Source organism: Genypterus blacodes, unplaced genomic scaffold (assembly GCF_046128005.1).
Source record: "Genypterus blacodes isolate CSIRO-AG114 ecotype Tasmania unplaced genomic scaffold, CSIRO-AGI_Gbla_v1 ptg000003l_1, whole genome shotgun sequence".
Lineage (NCBI taxonomy): Eukaryota > Metazoa > Chordata > Actinopteri > Ophidiiformes > Ophidiidae > Genypterus > Genypterus blacodes.
Genome location: NW_027466817.1, coordinates 10079573 through 10098840, shown reverse-complemented (window position 1 = coordinate 10098840; position 19268 = coordinate 10079573). Strand labels below are relative to the sequence as shown.

General features: G+C 42.2%; 2 protein-coding genes across 3 annotated transcripts; one reads left to right on the top strand and one right to left on the bottom strand.

Moving 5' to 3' along the window:
- Window positions 1-5087: 5087 nt before the first annotated feature.
- On the bottom strand, window positions 5088-8723 carry LOC142992883 (uncharacterized). 2 transcript variants are annotated; one of them, XM_076143425.1, is made up of 4 exons: window positions 8458-8723; window positions 6796-6909; window positions 5656-5692; window positions 5088-5517 (listed from the first exon to the last, which is right to left on the bottom strand). In XM_076143425.1, the coding sequence occupies exons 1-4, from the start codon at window positions 8509-8511 to the stop codon at window positions 5312-5314; spliced, it is 411 nt and encodes a 136-aa protein (XP_075999540.1). In that variant the 5' UTR covers window positions 8512-8723; the 3' UTR covers window positions 5088-5311. The 2 variants fall into 2 exon arrangements, with proteins under 2 accessions (XP_075999540.1, XP_075999549.1); XM_076143434.1 differs by lacking the exon at window positions 8458-8723 and adding an exon at window positions 7308-7394.
- A 1058-nt stretch (window positions 8724-9781) lies between these two features.
- gvin1l2 (GTPase, very large interferon inducible 1-like 2) lies at window positions 9782-19260 on the top strand. Its single transcript, XM_076141486.1, has 4 exons — window positions 9782-9936; window positions 10675-10807; window positions 12217-17230; window positions 17500-19260. Exons 2-4 carry the CDS (start codon window positions 10765-10767, stop codon window positions 17636-17638), a joined length of 5196 nt encoding a protein of 1731 aa, XP_075997601.1. The 5' UTR covers window positions 9782-9936; window positions 10675-10764; the 3' UTR covers window positions 17639-19260.
- Window positions 19261-19268: the final 8 nt, after the last annotated feature.

Sequence of the window (19268 nt, the reverse complement as noted above, 5' to 3'; positions counted from 1 at the left end):
TGCTGACCTCTCGGGCAGATGTCTGTGTCAAAACAGCTCCCCCTACTGTTCATTTTCTACCTGTGAGGGGGGACACACTAACGACGACGACGATGCTGACTATGTAACAACGCAAATCCTAATTTGGTCCGGCATTTTGAACTTTTATTTTGTAAATGTAACTTAAGAAATGAGGTTGAAGATATTCCGAAGAGGGAGTGGCTTAAAGGGAGAGCAACTCCAAAACCATAAGGAAGGTTTTCAGTTTTTCTCTCTCTCTCTCTCTCTTCCCTCTTTCACAATGGCATTGGAAGACAACCTTCGATCATTTGTCGTTGCGCCACAATTATTCTTTATTTAACTCATTTTGACCTGATCCTGCTTTAATCCCTGATCACATCTCCCACCCAAACCCAGCCCCCCATCATATCCATACAGTCTCACTGTGACCTAATGCTGGCATACTGCATAGCATAGACAGACAGACAGAGATAGAAATGAGGTCGAATATGCACAGACAGGATGGCGTGCGAGACATTTAAAAGGTTATATACTCAACCAGGATTGCGACAATTGATCCGAAATTATAGGAGGAGATACAAAAACATGGCCGACATGGTTCGGTGTGTGGCCTATATGGATGATGCATATAGAGCCTGGGGGGGGGGCTATGACTCGCAGTTCAAAAGTTACAGTACAAAATATAAAAGTGCTGATAGTGGATGGACAGACGGACAAACGATATAATGTCCTTGGCAGAGCTAAATAATATAATATATAAATGAGAAGACACCGAATCTTGACAGATGTATACAAGAAAAGTCATATAGTAGAAGCGATCTTTAAATTTATGAACGGACAAAGACATTCAGAGAGTTGTGCACATTGTGAGACACACACACACACACACACACAAAGAAATGCTCAGAGCGACGGGGGGATACATGTGACAAGTATGTTAAAGAAATTATGTTAGGGCTCTTAGGAAAGTGGGAGGGGTTACATAGGTGAAGAGAATCCGGTCCTCTGAAAGAGTACAGATGGTTTCGAGTCCCTCCACTTTACCGGCATTGATTTTTAGCTTTACGCATGGTACTGTATCTATACGTTAACTTTAAGTTGAATTTTCTCCCCATACTTCTCCCAAAGCTTAATCCCATCACAAAGAACGTTCCAAAAAAAAGAGTTGCTCCAAACGTTTTTGCCGCGGCGCAAAGCGTAACATCAGGGCTCTCGCAATAGAAAAAAAGAAAAAGATATGATATATGTTTGTTTTTTCAAAAGTATGTACATATATATTTCTATTCAAATATATAGCAAATATATGAATATTGAAAAGAGCAGAGAAATATAAAGCCGTTCTAATTGAAAATATATAATATAAAAGATCACAAGACAATCGCTCGGAGTGGAGAACTGGGAGAAGAAGGAAGGAGGGAAACGATGGGGGAAGGAGGGGAGACACGAGGGAACGAGGCAAGAGAGGAAAGGAGAGAAACAAAGGAAGGAGGGTAAAGAAGTAAAAGAGAAAAGGAAGAAGGGAAAAGTTAGGAATTAGGAGGGGAAAGAAGACGGAAAGTGGGAAAGGAAGGAAGGAGGGGAAAAGCAGAGGGGAGGAGGCAAAAGAAGAGGGAACGAATGAGGGAAAAGAAGGAATGAGGGGGAAAAGGAAGGAAGGAGGTGAAAGAAGAAAGAAGCTCACGACTTAAACGGGTAGCACAACCAGGAAAGAGAAAGGGGAAAAGGTGCGAGAGGAAGCGAGTTGTGAAACTGCGTCTTGAGGGAGGAAACGTGGCTCCCTGGTGATTATGTAAATGTTGCAGAGCTGAAAGAAGGAAGCACAGTGACGTGAAGTGAAGCAGTGGTGTGAGATGTTTAGCTGTGGTCTGCGACTCGGCGCAGAGCGTGAAGCGTGAAACCAGGACGAGCCTATACAGTAAGTGAGCCCAGTGTAATGTGTTGTATTGTACCTTCCAAAGGTGTTCACAAACTCAGTGCTGTTACCCGACGTACGGTGTATGTAACTACGACGACCAACGGACGAGGGCTTCTGCCTCTCGTACCGTGTCCTGCACCAACACACAAACCATCCAGTGAAGATCTCAGCTGGTCATGACAGTATTCATGCTCCAAACTCCACGGGATTCGGACAGAAAAATGCTTTTTTTTCCCTCTTCTTTTTTTTGTTTTTGCTTTCCGTTTTTCAAGGTTACGATGCCTTTGTCTTGATTTTTATGGTTCACGGTTATGCAAGTGTTTGTTTTCAGACATACGCTAGTTTTTTTTGTTTGACATGGGGCGGGCCTGTTGAAACGCTTGAAACGGGGTCTCCCTGACTCAGCTTGTATGGATATTGGATGGAGTGATTGAAGTAACTCCCGACCTCCCTGCCCCCAACACCCCACCCCCCCAACCCCAACCCCACTCCTGTTCTTATGTTGAAGTTGCCTACACTGTAAAACACTGATGTACAGCTAGTTTGCTCAGATTGCATTTCTATAGGAAAATCCAGGCCATCAGACAGAATGTTTTCAATCCATAACTGTCACTCGATCTGCTCACAAGTTATGGAGACGTTATATTTAGTTTTGATTTTGTTCTATTTTATGCAATGTAACATTTCCATCTCTGACTTTAATATTTTAACACAGCAGCAAGTTAACACATACCGATAAACTCCAATAAACCATTGAGCAGAAACGCTGTGTAACAGTATTTTACACTGTCAAATAAGTTACACAATATTTATTTTTTTAATATACAACAACAATACCATTGTAGGTTAACGCACATAAACAAAAAAATCAGCAATGAACATAGCAAACAGGTGTTGCTTAAACTGTACAGCTGGACACGTGTGTTTTTTCTCACTCACCATAGCTCTGTTGTTAGCATGACAACAGTTCACTGGATTTTACCTTCAAATAAAAACTTGAGATCTCAAGCTGACTTACAGTCCGTGTGTGAGGCCAACTTCAACATAACCTTTCCACGTGTTTGAACCAATCAGCCCCCTGCCCCCTCCCCTGCCCTCCCCCGCCCGCAGCCCACCTATACCACCTGATTTCTACTCCTCACTAGACGACTTGTGTACATAGGAAAGTGTTTTGTAAAAATTGAGTACTATTTTCGACATCTTCACTAGAAACCAGGGCACAATGTAAACTTTGAACTGAAGTTATTGTATTGAATCAGAAGAGGACTTAATGAAAACGTATAGAATTCTACAGACACTGCTTTATATCTTCATTTACAAGTTGAAAAATGCCGCCATGCATCGTTTAACAATACTGATTAGTTCTTTTACAGGATTTGGTCGTATTGTTTCCTCCTTTTCCTTTGTTTTTATTTTGTCACAGGTTGCTTGAGTTTCGGGTTTTGACTCTTTTTTTTTATTGTTCCGCGTTTTTCCGGGGGGTGGGGGGGTGAGGGAGGCCGCAGCGTTTGCATGCTCGGAAAATTTTTTGCTGGTTCTTGAAGAAAAACGGACGCAGAGAATCGAACAATTACGGCGCAGGGGTGAATTGGCAGAAGGTTTTAAAAACGCAGAGGTTGTTCCTTCTACTTTTATGGGGAAATGTTGCTTCAAATTTGCAATTGCTTGTGTTTAACTCTACATTTTCTTTTCTATGAAAACAAACAAAACCAGAAAAAGAGTACTCAACACCTTGTGCAATAAAGCTATCTTTTTATGAACTGTGACCATCTTCTTCTTTCCTTTGGAGCTGGATAACACTGAGTTTAGTTAAGGGCACAAAGGTAGAGCTTAAAAAATGTTAACTTAATATAGCAAAGAGCATGTTAGCATATACTGAACTAGATAGAGGTTGACACCAATAGAAACCCATGCATCACAACATTTCCATGCAAAAGAAAGTTAGGTTTTTTGTGTCTGCTAAAATTGAGGTTGAGATATGAGTAAGTACACAAGCGTACAATCTCATATTTGTATTATTGTAAAAAGACTTTTTCTTGTTAAACAATTGCACTTTTCAACAACAGAGGGCATTGTGGAGCTTTAAAGTGAATGTGCACTCTTCTGATGCAAGTGAGTGTTTGGTCCATCTTTATCTGTCGCAGTCCACAGGTGTGGTCAGCGCCAGCGTGAGGCAGGGGGCCAATCAGAAAAGAGCAAGCTTTTTGAATGCCTGCATCATGAGATCGTCCTCAGTAAACATCAGTATATCATAGTAGCTTCACAGTGTTTGTCTTTGATATTTGGGATAATAACACCCGTCACTGAGGTCAATGTGATGGAGGCTGCATGAATAGTGGTTGAGGTACACAAAACAGTTTTCACTCAGTCAGAGTGCAGAGCGGTACTCATCACAAAGCCTCGTAAATTTAAAAACTTACTGATTCAGCTACTCGAGATGCTGCTTCACCACATGGCAAAAAATCCTCTTTAACAGGCCTTAGTGATGTGAGAACAACAACAAACTCATCATTGAACACCGCATCAGCTTTCTAGTTTAGATGCTAAACCAAGGATCTCCAGTCCAGCAGCTTCTGTCCGACTCCGTTGATATTCTATGATGCTCATCTGTTTGCATGGCAGGATAGAATGTGAAGTCCTTATTTCCAACGATAAAAAGCTTTCATACAATTTACAGCATTTTTATTTTCGTGTATTTTCAGGACTCCATTGGAAACAGGCAGAATGAGGACGCTTCTCTTTGGCTTTGATCCACTCATACACATATTTTCCAGCTGAGTTTTAGAATTTTTGGAAGGATTTTTAACACCGGGATGCCAAAATGTTTGAACTGAGGCAGTTTACTGCCTGCAGAGCCAAAGCACAGTTTGAGAAGCCGCCACAGGAAGCACCAGCTCCTTTCTGATGAGATAAGATCATCATTGTTGCATTAGAAACATAGCTGTGGAGAGGTTGAGCAGTATGCAGGGAACATACACGGTGAAGTCAGCAAATACAGTGTGTGTGTGTGTGTGTGTGTACAGTGATATGTATTTTTTCTTTATTTTCCATTTGCCAAATTAGGAAATATCATGATGTCATTCGCAGTTCTCTGTTTAGAGACCATAGGACATTTACACAATATGATTCAGCACCTGATTGAAACACTAGAGGGCAACATACCACACAGGTTGAAAGGAGTTTATTGAAAGCAGCTGTTAATGATGACAATGATCCTTTTATTTTCATACCGATATACTGGGAGCACTGGTGATATGTAAATGCCACAAAAACACTCAGTCTCTTATCCACCATTCATTCACAAATAGATTCCCATAGAACATTCATATATTATTTTACATACGATTAAACAATGTGCACATATAAATATGATTATTATGTCCCACTGTCTGTTGTCTATTTGCCATTCTTCTGTTTCTTCTGTTGGAACTTCCTGAAGTGGCCCTGGATGGTGGCAGCAGCCTTCTGGACTTCGACAGGGCTGAGCGGGGGGCCGGCAGAGGAGGGGGTCGTGCACGTCCCATTAGCGACATTTGAGTCCGAGCACGACAGGACACAGGGGATAGCCAGAGAGGTAGAGGCAATAGCCATGGAGACATATTCTGCAGCAACAATCAAATTCAAACACACGGTTTAATTTATTTCAATTAATTAAATTTCACTTTCAATCAGTTGGTTGGCGATTAATTGCAGCAGGAAAATTGCATCTTGTACTTTGTATTTGTAGTTGTGTGACTTACTTTTTCTGAACACACCCATGCTGTTCCTTCTGTCAAACTGAAAGAGAACATGACAACTGGTTAGAACACACACACACACACACACACACACACACACACACACACACACACACAGATAATGAAAAGGCTTTGCACAAGATACATGTCAGGAATGCTGCTGTGATGATTATCAATGTTACAGTCTGATCTGGAATGTAACTGAAACATTCTTTACATTCCACTGTGTGTGTGTGTTTGTTTGAGAGAGAGTGTGTGTGTGTGTGTTTTACAGTCATGACCTCAAACACAAATCCCCTTAGTTAGGATTACAGCCCAGGCAGAGCAGCAGCAAAGAGGTCAGGGGTTTGACGACTGTGCTTAAGCTTCACATGTTGTTTACCTGTCAACCTCCTTCTATTCCCTTAGATGTTCTGGGCGCACATTGTGTCCTTGTGCTTTATTATCTCAAGTCCCAAACATTTACTGTGTATCTGTTCATCTGCTGCTTCATCATCCTTTCAATCAGGTAACCTTAAACCTTATGTTAAGGTTAAGTTATTGTCAGTTACACTCCTGCTGACAATCCATTTAGAGGTAAGGAAGAGTTGACAGTAGACATCTGCGGACATTCACTTTATTATGAAGAAAAGATGTATTTTAAGAGGAATATATTTTGTAAACAAATATATATGAACATTTTTAATTAATTAAATTATTAGTAGTAGTAGTAGTTGTATTTGCTTTATAGCCTCTATATTTTATTATTTATATTATTGTCGCTATTATTATTTAGTCCTGCGACAGACATGCAAAGTCAGACCATGTGATCGGCTTTAGACGCTCACATGCTGAGTCAAGCTTCACCATTGAACTTTGCTCGGCCTGTGATGGCCAGTGTGTGAAATTGGATCGGAAGTATAGATTACTGTTCAGTTTTCTTGTGGAATAACCATAAATGTTCCTCTGAGGCCAAGAAGTCTCAAGTGGAGCTGCTGCGCAACGAAAATGGAAGGATGTGGGAAAAGTGGACAACTCACTGGGGTGTGGAGTGAGAGCGCAGAGTTGTGTGTGTGTGTGTGTGTGTGTGTGTGTGTGTGTGTGTGTGTGTGTGTGTGAGAGAGAGAGTGTGTCAGCACTAAGCCACAGAGATACACATCTCACCTCATCTGCTTTGCTGCTCCTCCGACTGTGTGACACCGAGTGAACCTGCCAAGGCAGCGGCTGGGACACCAAGTAAGGCAAAGGCTCCTGTTGCTGTGCAAACCGCATCCCAATCTGAGGTGACCAAGCGTTTGTGTTAGAGGCGTGAAGGGGGTTATTATACATGTGTGAGTGTGCGTGTGTCAAAGCAGGAAAAACAGGTGTGACAAATGACAGCATTGATTGAAAGGTCGCCAGTTTGATCCCCAGACAGGCAGGAGCTGGATGAGCCAGTGTTGCTCCTCCCCCTTTGGTGCTGCCCTTGAGGAAAGTACCAAACCCCCAAATGGAACAGAACACTGTTTACATTTACACACACACTCTCTTAATCCAATTATAATGTAAGTAAAGCAAGCTGGAGCACATGCAAACAGCAAACTGATCTAATAATCAGAGTCACATATATGCAGTCACATATATGGATTGTCACAGTTGTAGACACACTGCACAGGTACAGTATGTATGTAAATCACCTCCTCTGATGATGCGGACAGGTGCAAAGTAGTTGTTTATGTTGAAAACGAGAGACTCAACAAGCAGGCGTATCACGTGTATGAGCTCCATTTTATGTTATGTTGCGTGCTCAATGCTGAGTTCAGGTGCTTATTGGACGGTGGTTAACATGAAGTTGTGGTGGTACAAACGATTCCATTGCGTTCGAGTGCTTCTCGAAGAAACGACCTAAACACGGAAGTAAGGCCCGGAGGTACAGAGAGTTTTAACACCGCATTTGTTCTGTTATGTAAAAGTGTATATAATTGTTTCAGACGTCGTGTATTCTGCGAGAGCAGGGACTTAAATATACTGAGTTCCCATACCACATGAACGCAGCATAATAATCAAACTGGCAGATGGCGAGTAAACAGTCACGTAAACGCCACACTGCGGTTATTGGCAATAATCAGCCTGTGCAGCGTCCAGGTGTGTGTGTGTGTGTGTGTGTGAGAGAGAGAGAGAGAGCGAGACCAGCAGCATTAACCCTTTCATGCCCTTCGCAGTAGTCTATGCCGTCAGCCCTCACGTATTAATGAATAAAGGGTGATTCGTCTTTTATTACACCGTAACCTCTCTGTAATGCGCGATTCCGTCAATCGTGACATTTTCTTCCCATTTAGCTGCTGTTTCACATCGCTGATCTACTTACAAGTTAGGATTTCAAAATAAAAGCAACATCAACGACCAGAAGGTGGTCCAGTTCACAATGAATGGAAATGTGCTAATTAAGTGAACATTCTGGACTGATGTGCGGTGACTCTTTGAAGTCTAAAGCATGTAAGCAACAAACAGAGCCTTGTTTGTTGTTTACAGAGTGACAGAGTCAATGATAAACGGATCACATTACATTATTTTTCTTATTTATTATTTTCTATTAGATTTCATACAGTTTAAGATATTCTATTCAAGTTTGTTTGTTTGTTTAAGACATCATTTGAATGGTTGTTTAAGCTGTATTTTAAAGCTTTCTATAATGAAGTGTGGGAGAGTTACGTAAGTTCTGTTCTCTGGTTTAGCTGTAACTTTCCACAAAATGATCTTAATACTTTAAAGAGTTCAGCATCATTCGTTGTTCTCAAAGAAACAATACATTTTCCTGTTTTGACTTTCGCAATCTGATCTTCTTACCGATTCTACGACTCGGACCATCACGTACATGGCGGACATCATTGTCACCAACATCTTGGCTCCTCTTCCTCTGTCTGTCTTTGTCGATCCTTAATGTTCTTCTCTGTCTCTTTCCTTAGTCCTTCTGTAGGAAATAAACAGCGGACAAAGGAGCAGATCCAAGCAATCAAGAATACAAGGAATAAATTGACACACACACACACACACTGCTGAGTATTCCAACACACTTAACTTGTAGCTGTAGACTCACATTGGTCAGATTGCTAAAGAGCTTTGCAGTACAAAAATAGAGAAGCTGTAATCTGTGTGTGTGTGTGTGTGTGTGTGTGTGCCACACTGCAGCAGCACAGAGCAGATTTGATTTGGTCACATTTTACTCATAGTAATAAGACAGAATTTTTGCTTTTTAGGTCATTTAGCTTGTTCTGTCTCATCAGGAGATTCACCCTAACTTTATTATCATTTTACTGAGGGGAGAACACAAAGTGCAACGAAAAGTGTCTTGATGAACATAAGACGAGTGGAAAGAGTCCACACACTTTTGGTTCTTCATCTTAATTCACCATGGCAGTGAGTTTGTGTATGAAGGCGCTGTAATATTTTTACCCACGTTTCCATGCGCAGGTATTGTTCAGTGACATGGGAGTGGGTGTTCTCCTCTGTACTGAGTGGCAGTGTTATATTTAGTAAAGCAAAATGTACAGAAACCGTCAAAGAAACCTGCGAACAGAAATGTGTTTTCACCCCTAGTGAAAGCGTTAGCAAAGCAATCTTTTTGTCAAAAACCTGAAAGGAATTGTTCCCAAAGTGAAGCCAGTCACATCACCACTATACAGGAAGTGAACAAATCCTACAAATACACAAATTCATAGCCTCGACCTTCAACCACACTGCTGTATTTGTAGAGAAAAAGTATGTCATTTTGGTGTCATGTCATCAAAATCACATCTTTGGGTGGGAAACAAAATTATGCGATTGTATAAGCCCTCAAATAAGTCAACAAACATAAGGCAGAAAAAGCAGGTCAGAGGTCACTTGGATTCCTTGGAAGGAATGGACGTCATTCTTAACAATCAGTCTCGTATCTGATAAATCGTTCATGACTACAGGCGTGTGTGTGCGTGTGTGTGTGCCTGTGTCTGCGTCATTGTCTGGAGCCTGATGTGTGATCCTTGCGAATCAGCTGGTGATAATCCTTCGCTCAGGTGTGCAGGTGAATGCATCTCAGCAGGTTCTGATGTTATCAAGCTGAACGATCAAGCCTGTCACAAGTGGAATTTGTAGATAAATGTCGATGCCGCTCATTGCTTTGGCCTACGTGTGAATGTGTCGATCTGTGTGTGCGTGCGAATGACTGCCGTCCACTTGGTACCAATAGGAACAGATGCAGGTGCAGGAATGCGTCATATCACTGAAGACAGGAGTATAAGAGACAGGCAGAGGACGAAACCATACAAGTGTCTGTATGAGGAGCCACAGGTAAGGAGCAATAATTTCATAAATCTATGCAGGCTCTGCATCAACATTAATGATCAACATACAAATGATTTAATGTGATACTATCGTGATTTTGAAAAATGTAACAATTTCAGGGAAACAATATCCAAACCAGGTCACTGACATTGTTTTGTTTTCTTGCGTGTTGTTCTATTTTCCTTGATATTTGGCGTTCACTGAGGGAGTCCAGAGTAGAGCTGTCTGTCTGTACCATTGACCACACAAAGGCAAATCCATGGAACACACATTCTGAAGTTTAGTTAGAGACAAATATGTTCACCCACGTAGACACAGGACACGCAATGAATACTCAATTGTTAAAGTTGTTCATTGTGATATAGTTAAAGGTTTTCAGAAATGGCTGTGCTGAGATATGATTGGATGGAGGGACTATCGCCTACGCATTGAACTGTCCTTTATCTTTCTGACAGCTTCCCAATCCACCACTGGCATTCATGACAGTGTATTATATTAAACCTGTCAGCACCCAGGATTTACTGTAGCGAAGAGCAAAATAAAACAGGGAGGTTCAGGTTTGCTCCGCTGACCATTTCACAAAGATCAGATCCAGGACAAACCATCAGCCTGTGTACTTTCCGCCTCACTGGAGATCAACGCATCATCTCAAAAACTCAATTTATTGGTGAATGTGGGCGGACCAAGAGTCAGGGATCTTTCCAAACTTTCCACTGTGTTAAGTCATGAATTCCATCATCTCAGGTTTCCATCCGCATCCCAGGGGTGATCACTATGCGCTGGATGAGAGAAGACGACAAAATCTGACTGAGAGACGAGGAGTTCTGCATCGTCATGTCGCTCAAGCTTTCCAAGAGGCTCAGCTCCAAGAAGAAAAGTATGTTAAAGCTTACCTATATATATATTTATTACCTCCACCATGTGCTTGATTTGGGTTATTTGCTTGTGTGTGTGTGTGTGTGTGTGTCTGCATGTGTGTGTCTATTTGCAAGATGACTAAAAACGTTATTAACAGATTTATTTATGAAGTTTTCTTTTGACAAAGAACACTTCATGGTGAATGATCAAATACAGAGATAAGATGTGAAGGAACTTATTCGAAAAATTAGACATGGGGTCATGTGTCCCCCATGACAGAAGATCAATAGGTGCCATCTTGCTAGGATCTTTATCAAAATCTGGATCTGGATCAGTTGATCAGAAAGTCATTTTCAGATAGGATCTGTATTTATTGAGGCATAGCTGAGTCTCTTGTAGGGCGACAAATATGCAACTACCACTATCATTTAGTTGAGATGGGACTGATTCAGTAAAGTACAAATAGTTTGAATGTATCTTCAACAGCTACAGAGCAGAACAGCTCCACCTCCATCAGAATAGTTTCTATATTTTAGATTATTAGTTTGCACTAGCGACAACATACATACCCGAGATTACTACAACTGATAATAGTAGCAGTTGGTAGTATTGGCAAAAAATGTGTCAACCTTATGTCAAAGCTGCAGGCCAGGATTGAATGCAGGGTAACAGCCCTACATGATAGGATTGTTTGTGTGGGTTTGCTCTGTACGATAATTGGTCTGGTGGCAAGACACTGAGCCAGAGAATGGTCTCATAAAGGAAACACTGCTGCCACTTAAAGGAGCAGAAGTGCAAATGAAGTTGTTGTTTTGTCTCGAAGACATTTCGTCCCTCATCCAAGTAACCTTTTGTCACTGCTGTGATTTAGGCTAAAACATGAGTAAGACATAAACAGGGACAGAAGTAACAGGAAACAGCAGTTTTCTGTATATACACATAGCGGTGTGAAGTCGTTAGTCCTGCAAGTGAGGAAATGTGGCTTCCATTTACATGAAATGGGGTAGCAAAAAGGTTCCCAGATCACTGCTGACTGCTCCACTGTGTGCCTCTGCCATCTGTTGATGAATGGGTCATTGTAAAGTGCTTTGGATAAAAGTGGATAAAAGAGTTATGAATTGATTAATCTTGCTGTTGGTGTATATGATGGTGTATATGATGTTGATGTTGATGATGAAAAAACGATTATTGCCTTAATCAGAATAGAATTGAGGTTTTCACTTGCATGTAAATGTACTGTGTAACCTGTCATTGATCCTTTGAGGACTCACAGAGAAGGTTGGTTTACTGAGCACTACTGACTCATTGATTAGCTAATGATGACTGAGAACCTTCCAGGACAATAGTGTCAGAAGTCATATTGTTCAGCCTAAATCGTTTAATTATAATCTAAGTGATGTGTTGTTGACCTGTTGTTGTTTTTTCTAGAACCTCCAAAAGTGCTCAATGCCCAGGAGGAGGTCCTGCTTAAACTGGGCTTGGGGGCATGCAGGATGACTCCACTGGACCCGGTCTCTATGTTGAACATCAGCACCTGGAGTCTGGCAATCCAACCTCCATTAGTGCCTGAGGACCTACCCAGAACTTTCCTCCAACAACTCTGGGTTCTTTGCCCCGATGCTCGGACACAGTGCTGCAAAACTCCTCCTGGTGTTCAGGGTGGTGCCAACACTGCAGACGAGGACGGGCTCCAAAGCGAGAGCCAATGTATCATCAATCCCCTTGATTTGGTTACAGCAGTCTATATGTCTGCCAACACGTTTCTTCAGCAGGAGGTTACAATGCGCATGTTTCAGTGTCAGTTCGCTGTACCCCTGGTCCTTCCACATGTAGATCCAGAGCTGCCTGGCTGTTTCCTTCTTTGGCCGTTGAGAGGTGTTGTGAGCCAATGGATGTCTCAATTTTCTGATCAAAACAGAGGGGTCATACAAGGGGACTTGGCTACCACAGAAATTCCATTAGTTTCTTGTGTGAAGTTTGGTCACTGTAGTATCTCCAAGTCATTGGCACTAAACAGTGTTATTGGAAGTGAAGCGTTTCTCCACAGAGGGATGGATGGAGGCCATCTGCCCCTTAGACTCTCTAATGGCCTCGTAGAGCTGGCATGGTACCTACCTGCTGGAGACCCTGACAGAGACCCTTTGCCCATTCCTGCTGCGATAGCTAACCTACGTGGTGATGCAGGGTTGCATGAGAAAACCCTACATTTTCTGTGTCAAGCATCTTCAGTTGTGGTTGTTTTCTGTGGGAACCTAATGGAAAAAGATAAATGTCTACTTGCAGCCTGCAAAAGAATGGCACGCAAAACCATACTGATTGACATCTCAGACAGTGAAAAAAATGACGAAAGAGTCATGGAGTTTGCAGAACAGAACCTGGAAAAGGACATGGGGCTGCCTGATGGGTCAGTGCTCTCAGGGGGAGCTGACAGTGAAGTGGAACTGGCTGATGTTCTCCGTGACGCCTTGAAAGTTCTGTTACCAAATGAACTAAAACATGTGACACTGGAAGCAGCCGCAAAAACAGCAGTGGCTCTGGGCCTGAATGTGGACGAAGGGGCAGTGTGTAAAAAGGCAAAGGCTACCGTGGAGGATGTGTTGAAAGGTTTAGAAGAAGGATCCGCTCAGTTCAGGGAAAAACAGTTGCCTTTGCAGGGGTCTTCGTGGGAAAAACTGGCAGAATTAGACAAAAAGGAGAGTACACTGACAAAACAAAACAAAAAAGATCTGCATCTGCAACAAGAAAAGAAGGACATCTTTGCCGAGTTGAGCAAGTACAAAATGACCGAAGCAATGAAGGCTTTCACTGGGGCCCTTTTCACTGCCGATAAAACGGAGAGGACCTATTTCCTCAGCTGGATGAAGTTGAGGCTTCAAGCACTGCAATGTAAACAAATAAACAGCTCTGAGGATCCATTTGCAAATTCAAAAAAGGATGTAGATCAGAAAGATGACCTGTACAACAACCGTAGTTTCTACACTGTTTCTCCTCTGACAGAGGACAAAATTGAGGAGCAGCCACAGAGCTGGAGTGACCTAACTGGTCTGGAACCTTCTGAGCAGCAGAGCGCAATCACACAGGATATGACAGATATTTTGCACAGCATTACAGCTCAGAGCACAGCACAACAAAAAGAACAACTTCAGGCCATGGAGTTGGACATAGAACCAGGTATTTATCACCAAAGGATGGATGATCCTATCATGGAGCAACAATTAGATTTGATGTCTACTCAAAAAGAGGTTGGAGTTCTAGATCTAGAAGATTTTCTTGAAGAACAAATGCCTGACTCAATCTTTAAACAACTGGATTTCAAGACTACTCAAAGAGAGGTTGGAAGTCTAGCAACAACTAGAAATGAAGATTTTCTCGAGGAAGAAATCCCTGATCCAATCTCCGAAACCCCAAATTTTAATTTGGAGTCTGGAAAAAATGGAATCAGTGAAAAACAGCATGCCTCAGGTTCAGTTGGAAAACTGCTTTCTAAAACTAATACTTCTGTCCTAGGTCTTGAACACTTTTTACGCGAGATGGGACTAATTTTTGAGCTAACATGCAATAAACAAGGCACTGGAAACAGCAATGTGTTGCGCCTCCCCAGCTTAGCTGCAGACCTGCTTCTTTATGGAATTCCTCTTGAACTAATGGATGGAGATGCTTCAAACATCCCAACCAAGTGGCTGTGCTGCGTCTTAGCAGAGTTCAAACGACGCTTTCCTCAAGAAGAGTTCAGAACGCGCGTCATGACAAACCTTGGAGTACATCGTGCAAGGAATTCTGAGGTTCTTTCTGCATTATTTGGGGTGAAATTCCCTGAAGGAAGGTCCACCAGAGGGGTGTACATGCTGGTTCTGTGTCTCTCCAGGGAGCTCAGGATAGACTTGGCTTGCAATTTCCTCTTGTTAATTGATGTAGAAGGACTCTGCTCAACACAGCTGGACACAAAAGGAACTAACCTCATCTGTGCCAATGAAATGGCCACTGTGGCAACAGGATTGAGTGATGTGTTAATACAAAATCTAGCTTCATATGAGGCCACTGAAGCTGAAACTGACTTCACTGTCATAGTTAATGCTCTCCTTCGTTCCAAGGAATCTGGCCCCATGCCCATCTGCCAACTTCTGACACAAGATGAAGGATTAAACAGCACGTTACAAGCCTTGCAGTTGGGACGTGTAAATGAGATCCTTCAGACAGGGACTGGGGATGGAGGAACTCATGTCAATTACCTTCATGCAAATAACCCAAGCAGAATCCCTTGTGTCAAAGGGCCTTGGCACAATGTCTCCCTCTCTCAGCCAGTTGATCCAGACTACGGTACGGTAGTGTTGAAGCTGAAGCAAAACCTGTTTGAGGCATTGAGGAAGTGCTCAACTAAATCTGCAGCCTCAGATCTGACTGAATTTATGCTCCGTTTGTATGCTGTTTGGGAAGCAGTGAAAACAGAATCGTTCTCCATTGATCTCCAAAGTACAGACATAGCTTCAGCATTCTCCATGTTGTGCATGAAGCTTTCAGAGTGGGAGAACAATTTCTTGGAACACATGAGAAGCTGGATTGACAGAGCAACAAGTCAAATAATTTCCACAAAGCCTCAGTCTTTAAACGCTGTGATCAAAGAGTACTTTCTCAATGAGTTGAAGGATGAAGGCAGAGAGGAAGTGAAAACAGAGATGATCAAACTCAGATCAAACGCAGAGGCCTATCTGATGAAGGATGAACTCCACAAAACACACACACATATGTGGAAACCAATGCTAATGAGCAGTATGGATGATCTCCAGAAGCAAATGACTGAAGAGACGATGCAAAGATTACAGTCAGCCAATGAGAGTCAATATTTATCCATACAGATGAAAAACCTCCAGACCTTGCTGGAAAAAGAAGAAGAGTCCAAGCTGCAAACACTTTTAGAAAAGAGCAAGTCAGACAATCTTATCTTCAGTGAAGAAGAACTGGAAAAGGAGTTTGAGAGTGTGTGGAGCAATACATTGTCAGACTTTCACTTCAGACCTTCAGAAAAGGATGACATTACTCCAAGAGTGGCGAAGATTCTCAGGGAGAATCTCATCGACCGACGGCTTCAGAAACACATGAGGAAGGTTGATGTCATGGGCCACCTGCAGATTTGTGGCTTTTGCATTTATGACGAGTACTTTCGATACATAAGCAGAATGAAACCCATTAAGGATAAAAGACATCAGAAGTTAGAAGCTCACAGTGTGGTGAACAAGGTCATTGAAGATTACCAGCAATTTGTAGCAGACAAATCTGTTTTGCTAGCAGACTTCTCTGACAGCTACATCACAGAGCTGTTAGAAAACATTGAAAAAGCTTTAAAGGAAAAATCCTTTCCAGATATCCGAACAGCTTTTGAAGTGGATCTGAAGGTTTACCTGTGTAGCTTTGCATGCCAAGACTTCCAAAAAATGCATGATCTGTATGTCAAGGACAGAGAACTCTTGACTTTCATCAGTGCAATCAAGAATAGGTCAGACTTTATTTACCAGTACAGAAAGAGAGACCAGTGCCAGAGGGTGGCCCATGCTTTCACGTCAATGGTCTTCAGACCTACAGCGTTGGACTACATCTATCAACCACTAGGGAGTCATGTTGCAGAAGAGATAATGAAGCAAGGTAATGGTCACCATCTGTCCCTGCGGATCTTCCACCAAAGTCTGCTTGAGGAGCTGCTAAAGGAAGACAACTTTGAAAGCTATCTGGAATATTTGGTCAGCTATGATGGCTTCTTAATGAGGAAGATCCAGGATATTGTGGTGACTCACCTGTCAAATTCAGCCACCCTAGATGAATGGATGCAGCAAAGACTTGGCGAGATTGTAGGAAAGATGGCGGCAGCAGTGAGCCAATCAGCACCAGGTGTAAACGGAGGGCTGTGTGATACAAAGCTGCTGCTGGAGAGGGTATGCCTCATTGTGGAGCAGGACGGAGATGTGGATGTGTCCAGGGATTCTCTGGAAGGGCCTCTGTTCAGTATCAGCACAGAATGGGATCGTTTTGTCTCATGTCTTCTGGAGGCATTGGCTGCAATGAGGTTGAATCTAGTTCATGAACTCTTCCAAAAGGAAGATATTGCCCAGTTTCTCCGGTCCCATCCTGCCATTAAACCCCAAGAATGTCTCTACAAAAGAGTGAGAGGCTGTGAGAAGCAATGTCCTCTCTGCAGAGCACCGTGTGAGGTGGAGGACATGGGCCATATGGTTCACAGAGCCGTGCTCCATCGACCCAAAGGCATGTTGTCCTACACCTGTGACGACTCCGGCTTTCTGTCTCATATCAGTTGCCCTGAAAGCTTGATTCGAGGTAACATGTTCCTGAACAAGGACACACAGGGCGAATCTGTGGCCTGTGAGGACTTCAGCTCTCTGTACCCAGACTGGAGCATCGACCCAGACAGCCAGAGGGCCAGGGCTTACTGGAGGTAAAGTGTTTGTGTGTGTATTTGAATATTGTTGTAGTGCAATTATTTGACAAGAATTCAAATAAAAAATAGAAAGTAGAAAAGTGTCCAGATTCAGAACTAGATGGCCCTCATGGCTCCACCTAGGCTAAGTACTATTACAATGACGCAGACTTCTATGACACAGACGGACAAGATTTACCAAACATGGATCATTCTATGTGCTCAATAAATAGAACTTTAACCTGATAAAGATAAAGTTAAGAGAGAATGTACTTCTTCTTTGGCAGGTATGTGCTGGTGAGGTTCAATGGGAGGTTTGCAGAGGAATATGAGCAGGAACCAGCTCAGATTCCTGAAGAGTGGAGGGAGATCACCCAGGAGGAGGCTCTGGACAGTCTGAAGGAGGTCTTCCTCACCACTCTCTGATCTATGCTGTCTTTATCATACTGCTTTAGACGTGTTTTTTTGTTCAAATTGTGATTTTATCTTATTTTAATATAGGTTGTTGTCCACTTACTTACTAAATAAGATGCTTATCATCAATACATTATGGTTACTGCACAAATAAACAACAATAAAACTACACAATTCCACTAAAATAATTTTCTATACAAATTTAAGCATCAGGACCTCCATCATCGTTTTCTTTTGACATACAGCCCAGTATGTCAAAAGGAAACGATATCCAGCGATATTTGAGAACTGAGGACACACAGACCAGGAAGTTGCGTGGCCAAGTGTGATTCCCAATGATATGTCGTACACTGGATCCATCTGCGTACAAACAATTTAGATGAGGGGGGCATTCATCAGAGTGGATACTTCCACCAAGGCCCACTGCTCCTCCATCGCTAAATAATGAAATTTGGTCAGGTTATTGCCTCGACCCTCCATAAGAGATTGAGAGATTTATTCATCACTAGTAACACACAAAAGACTATAGCAAATAGGAATATAGTAAAGAATTGCAATAAATTCACATGAAATAAAGAATAAAGGCAAATCATATGACAAAGCACAACATTAAATATGCTGCTTCTCGTGCTTCAGGGGGCTCCAAAGCTCTGCTGGGAGGATTTAGTGATGATGACAGTGATTTGTGTTTGGAACATTCTGATCACAGGGTAGCGCAGTGGAGAGGTGGAGAGATTTGAAAAGTTTCTATGGACATTTGTTATGCTGTCCGACACACAGAATACAATGTTTTCGAAAGAGAGAGTTTTCACATCACTGATCACTCGCATCACTCCTCCATGATGAGGACGGCATTGAAGTGTGAAATGATGACAAATGGCTGCCCTTTAAAGCTTACTTATACGTTGTACGTGTTTTCTTCTGCAGACACATTCGTACGCACTCTTGCAGGTCCTTAGTCACACCCAATAGAAACACTTCTCTTTAATTCATATCTGTTATTACTTATCCGCTATTTTTATCACTCCATCTTTTTAGCTAATGCTGTTTGCTACAATCAATGTTGTTGATCTTGGTGTTCCCACTAAAATCCTTCCCTAATCCCCTTAACATTGTCCCCTCTCTATCTCTTCTCCATCTCCTACATTTCCCTGAGGGTGTCACAGTACTTGCACACATTTGGAGGCCAAAGAACACACAGGGGTGTGAAGTGAAGCTAATCTGCCGTCATTGTGTGTTACTAAAGCTGTGGCCTAGGGATACAGAAGACACAACAAAAGACATTGATGTGACATTAAGCCATGAAAATGTGCTGAGCTGTTGTACCTCCAGATCAGGAGGTATAACCTATAAAAACTCAAAAGTCGTCTTAATAGGTTTGATTGGTGGAATGCTCTCCTACTTGCCACCAGCTGGTAATAAGTAGAGCACATACAGGCTGAGGTTAAAATTAAATTACAAAAATGTTAAACTACAAAGAATCCTATGAAATTAATTGTAGCACACCAGTCTCCATTTGTGACGAACAAAATTCCTTTGATGTGCATTATATGAGTGATAGGTGGCCATTGGTTTCCTTTGAACTGTATATTTCTGTCACGCCACGCACAATAAAGCCACCACACTAAATTCCCTGTCGGTG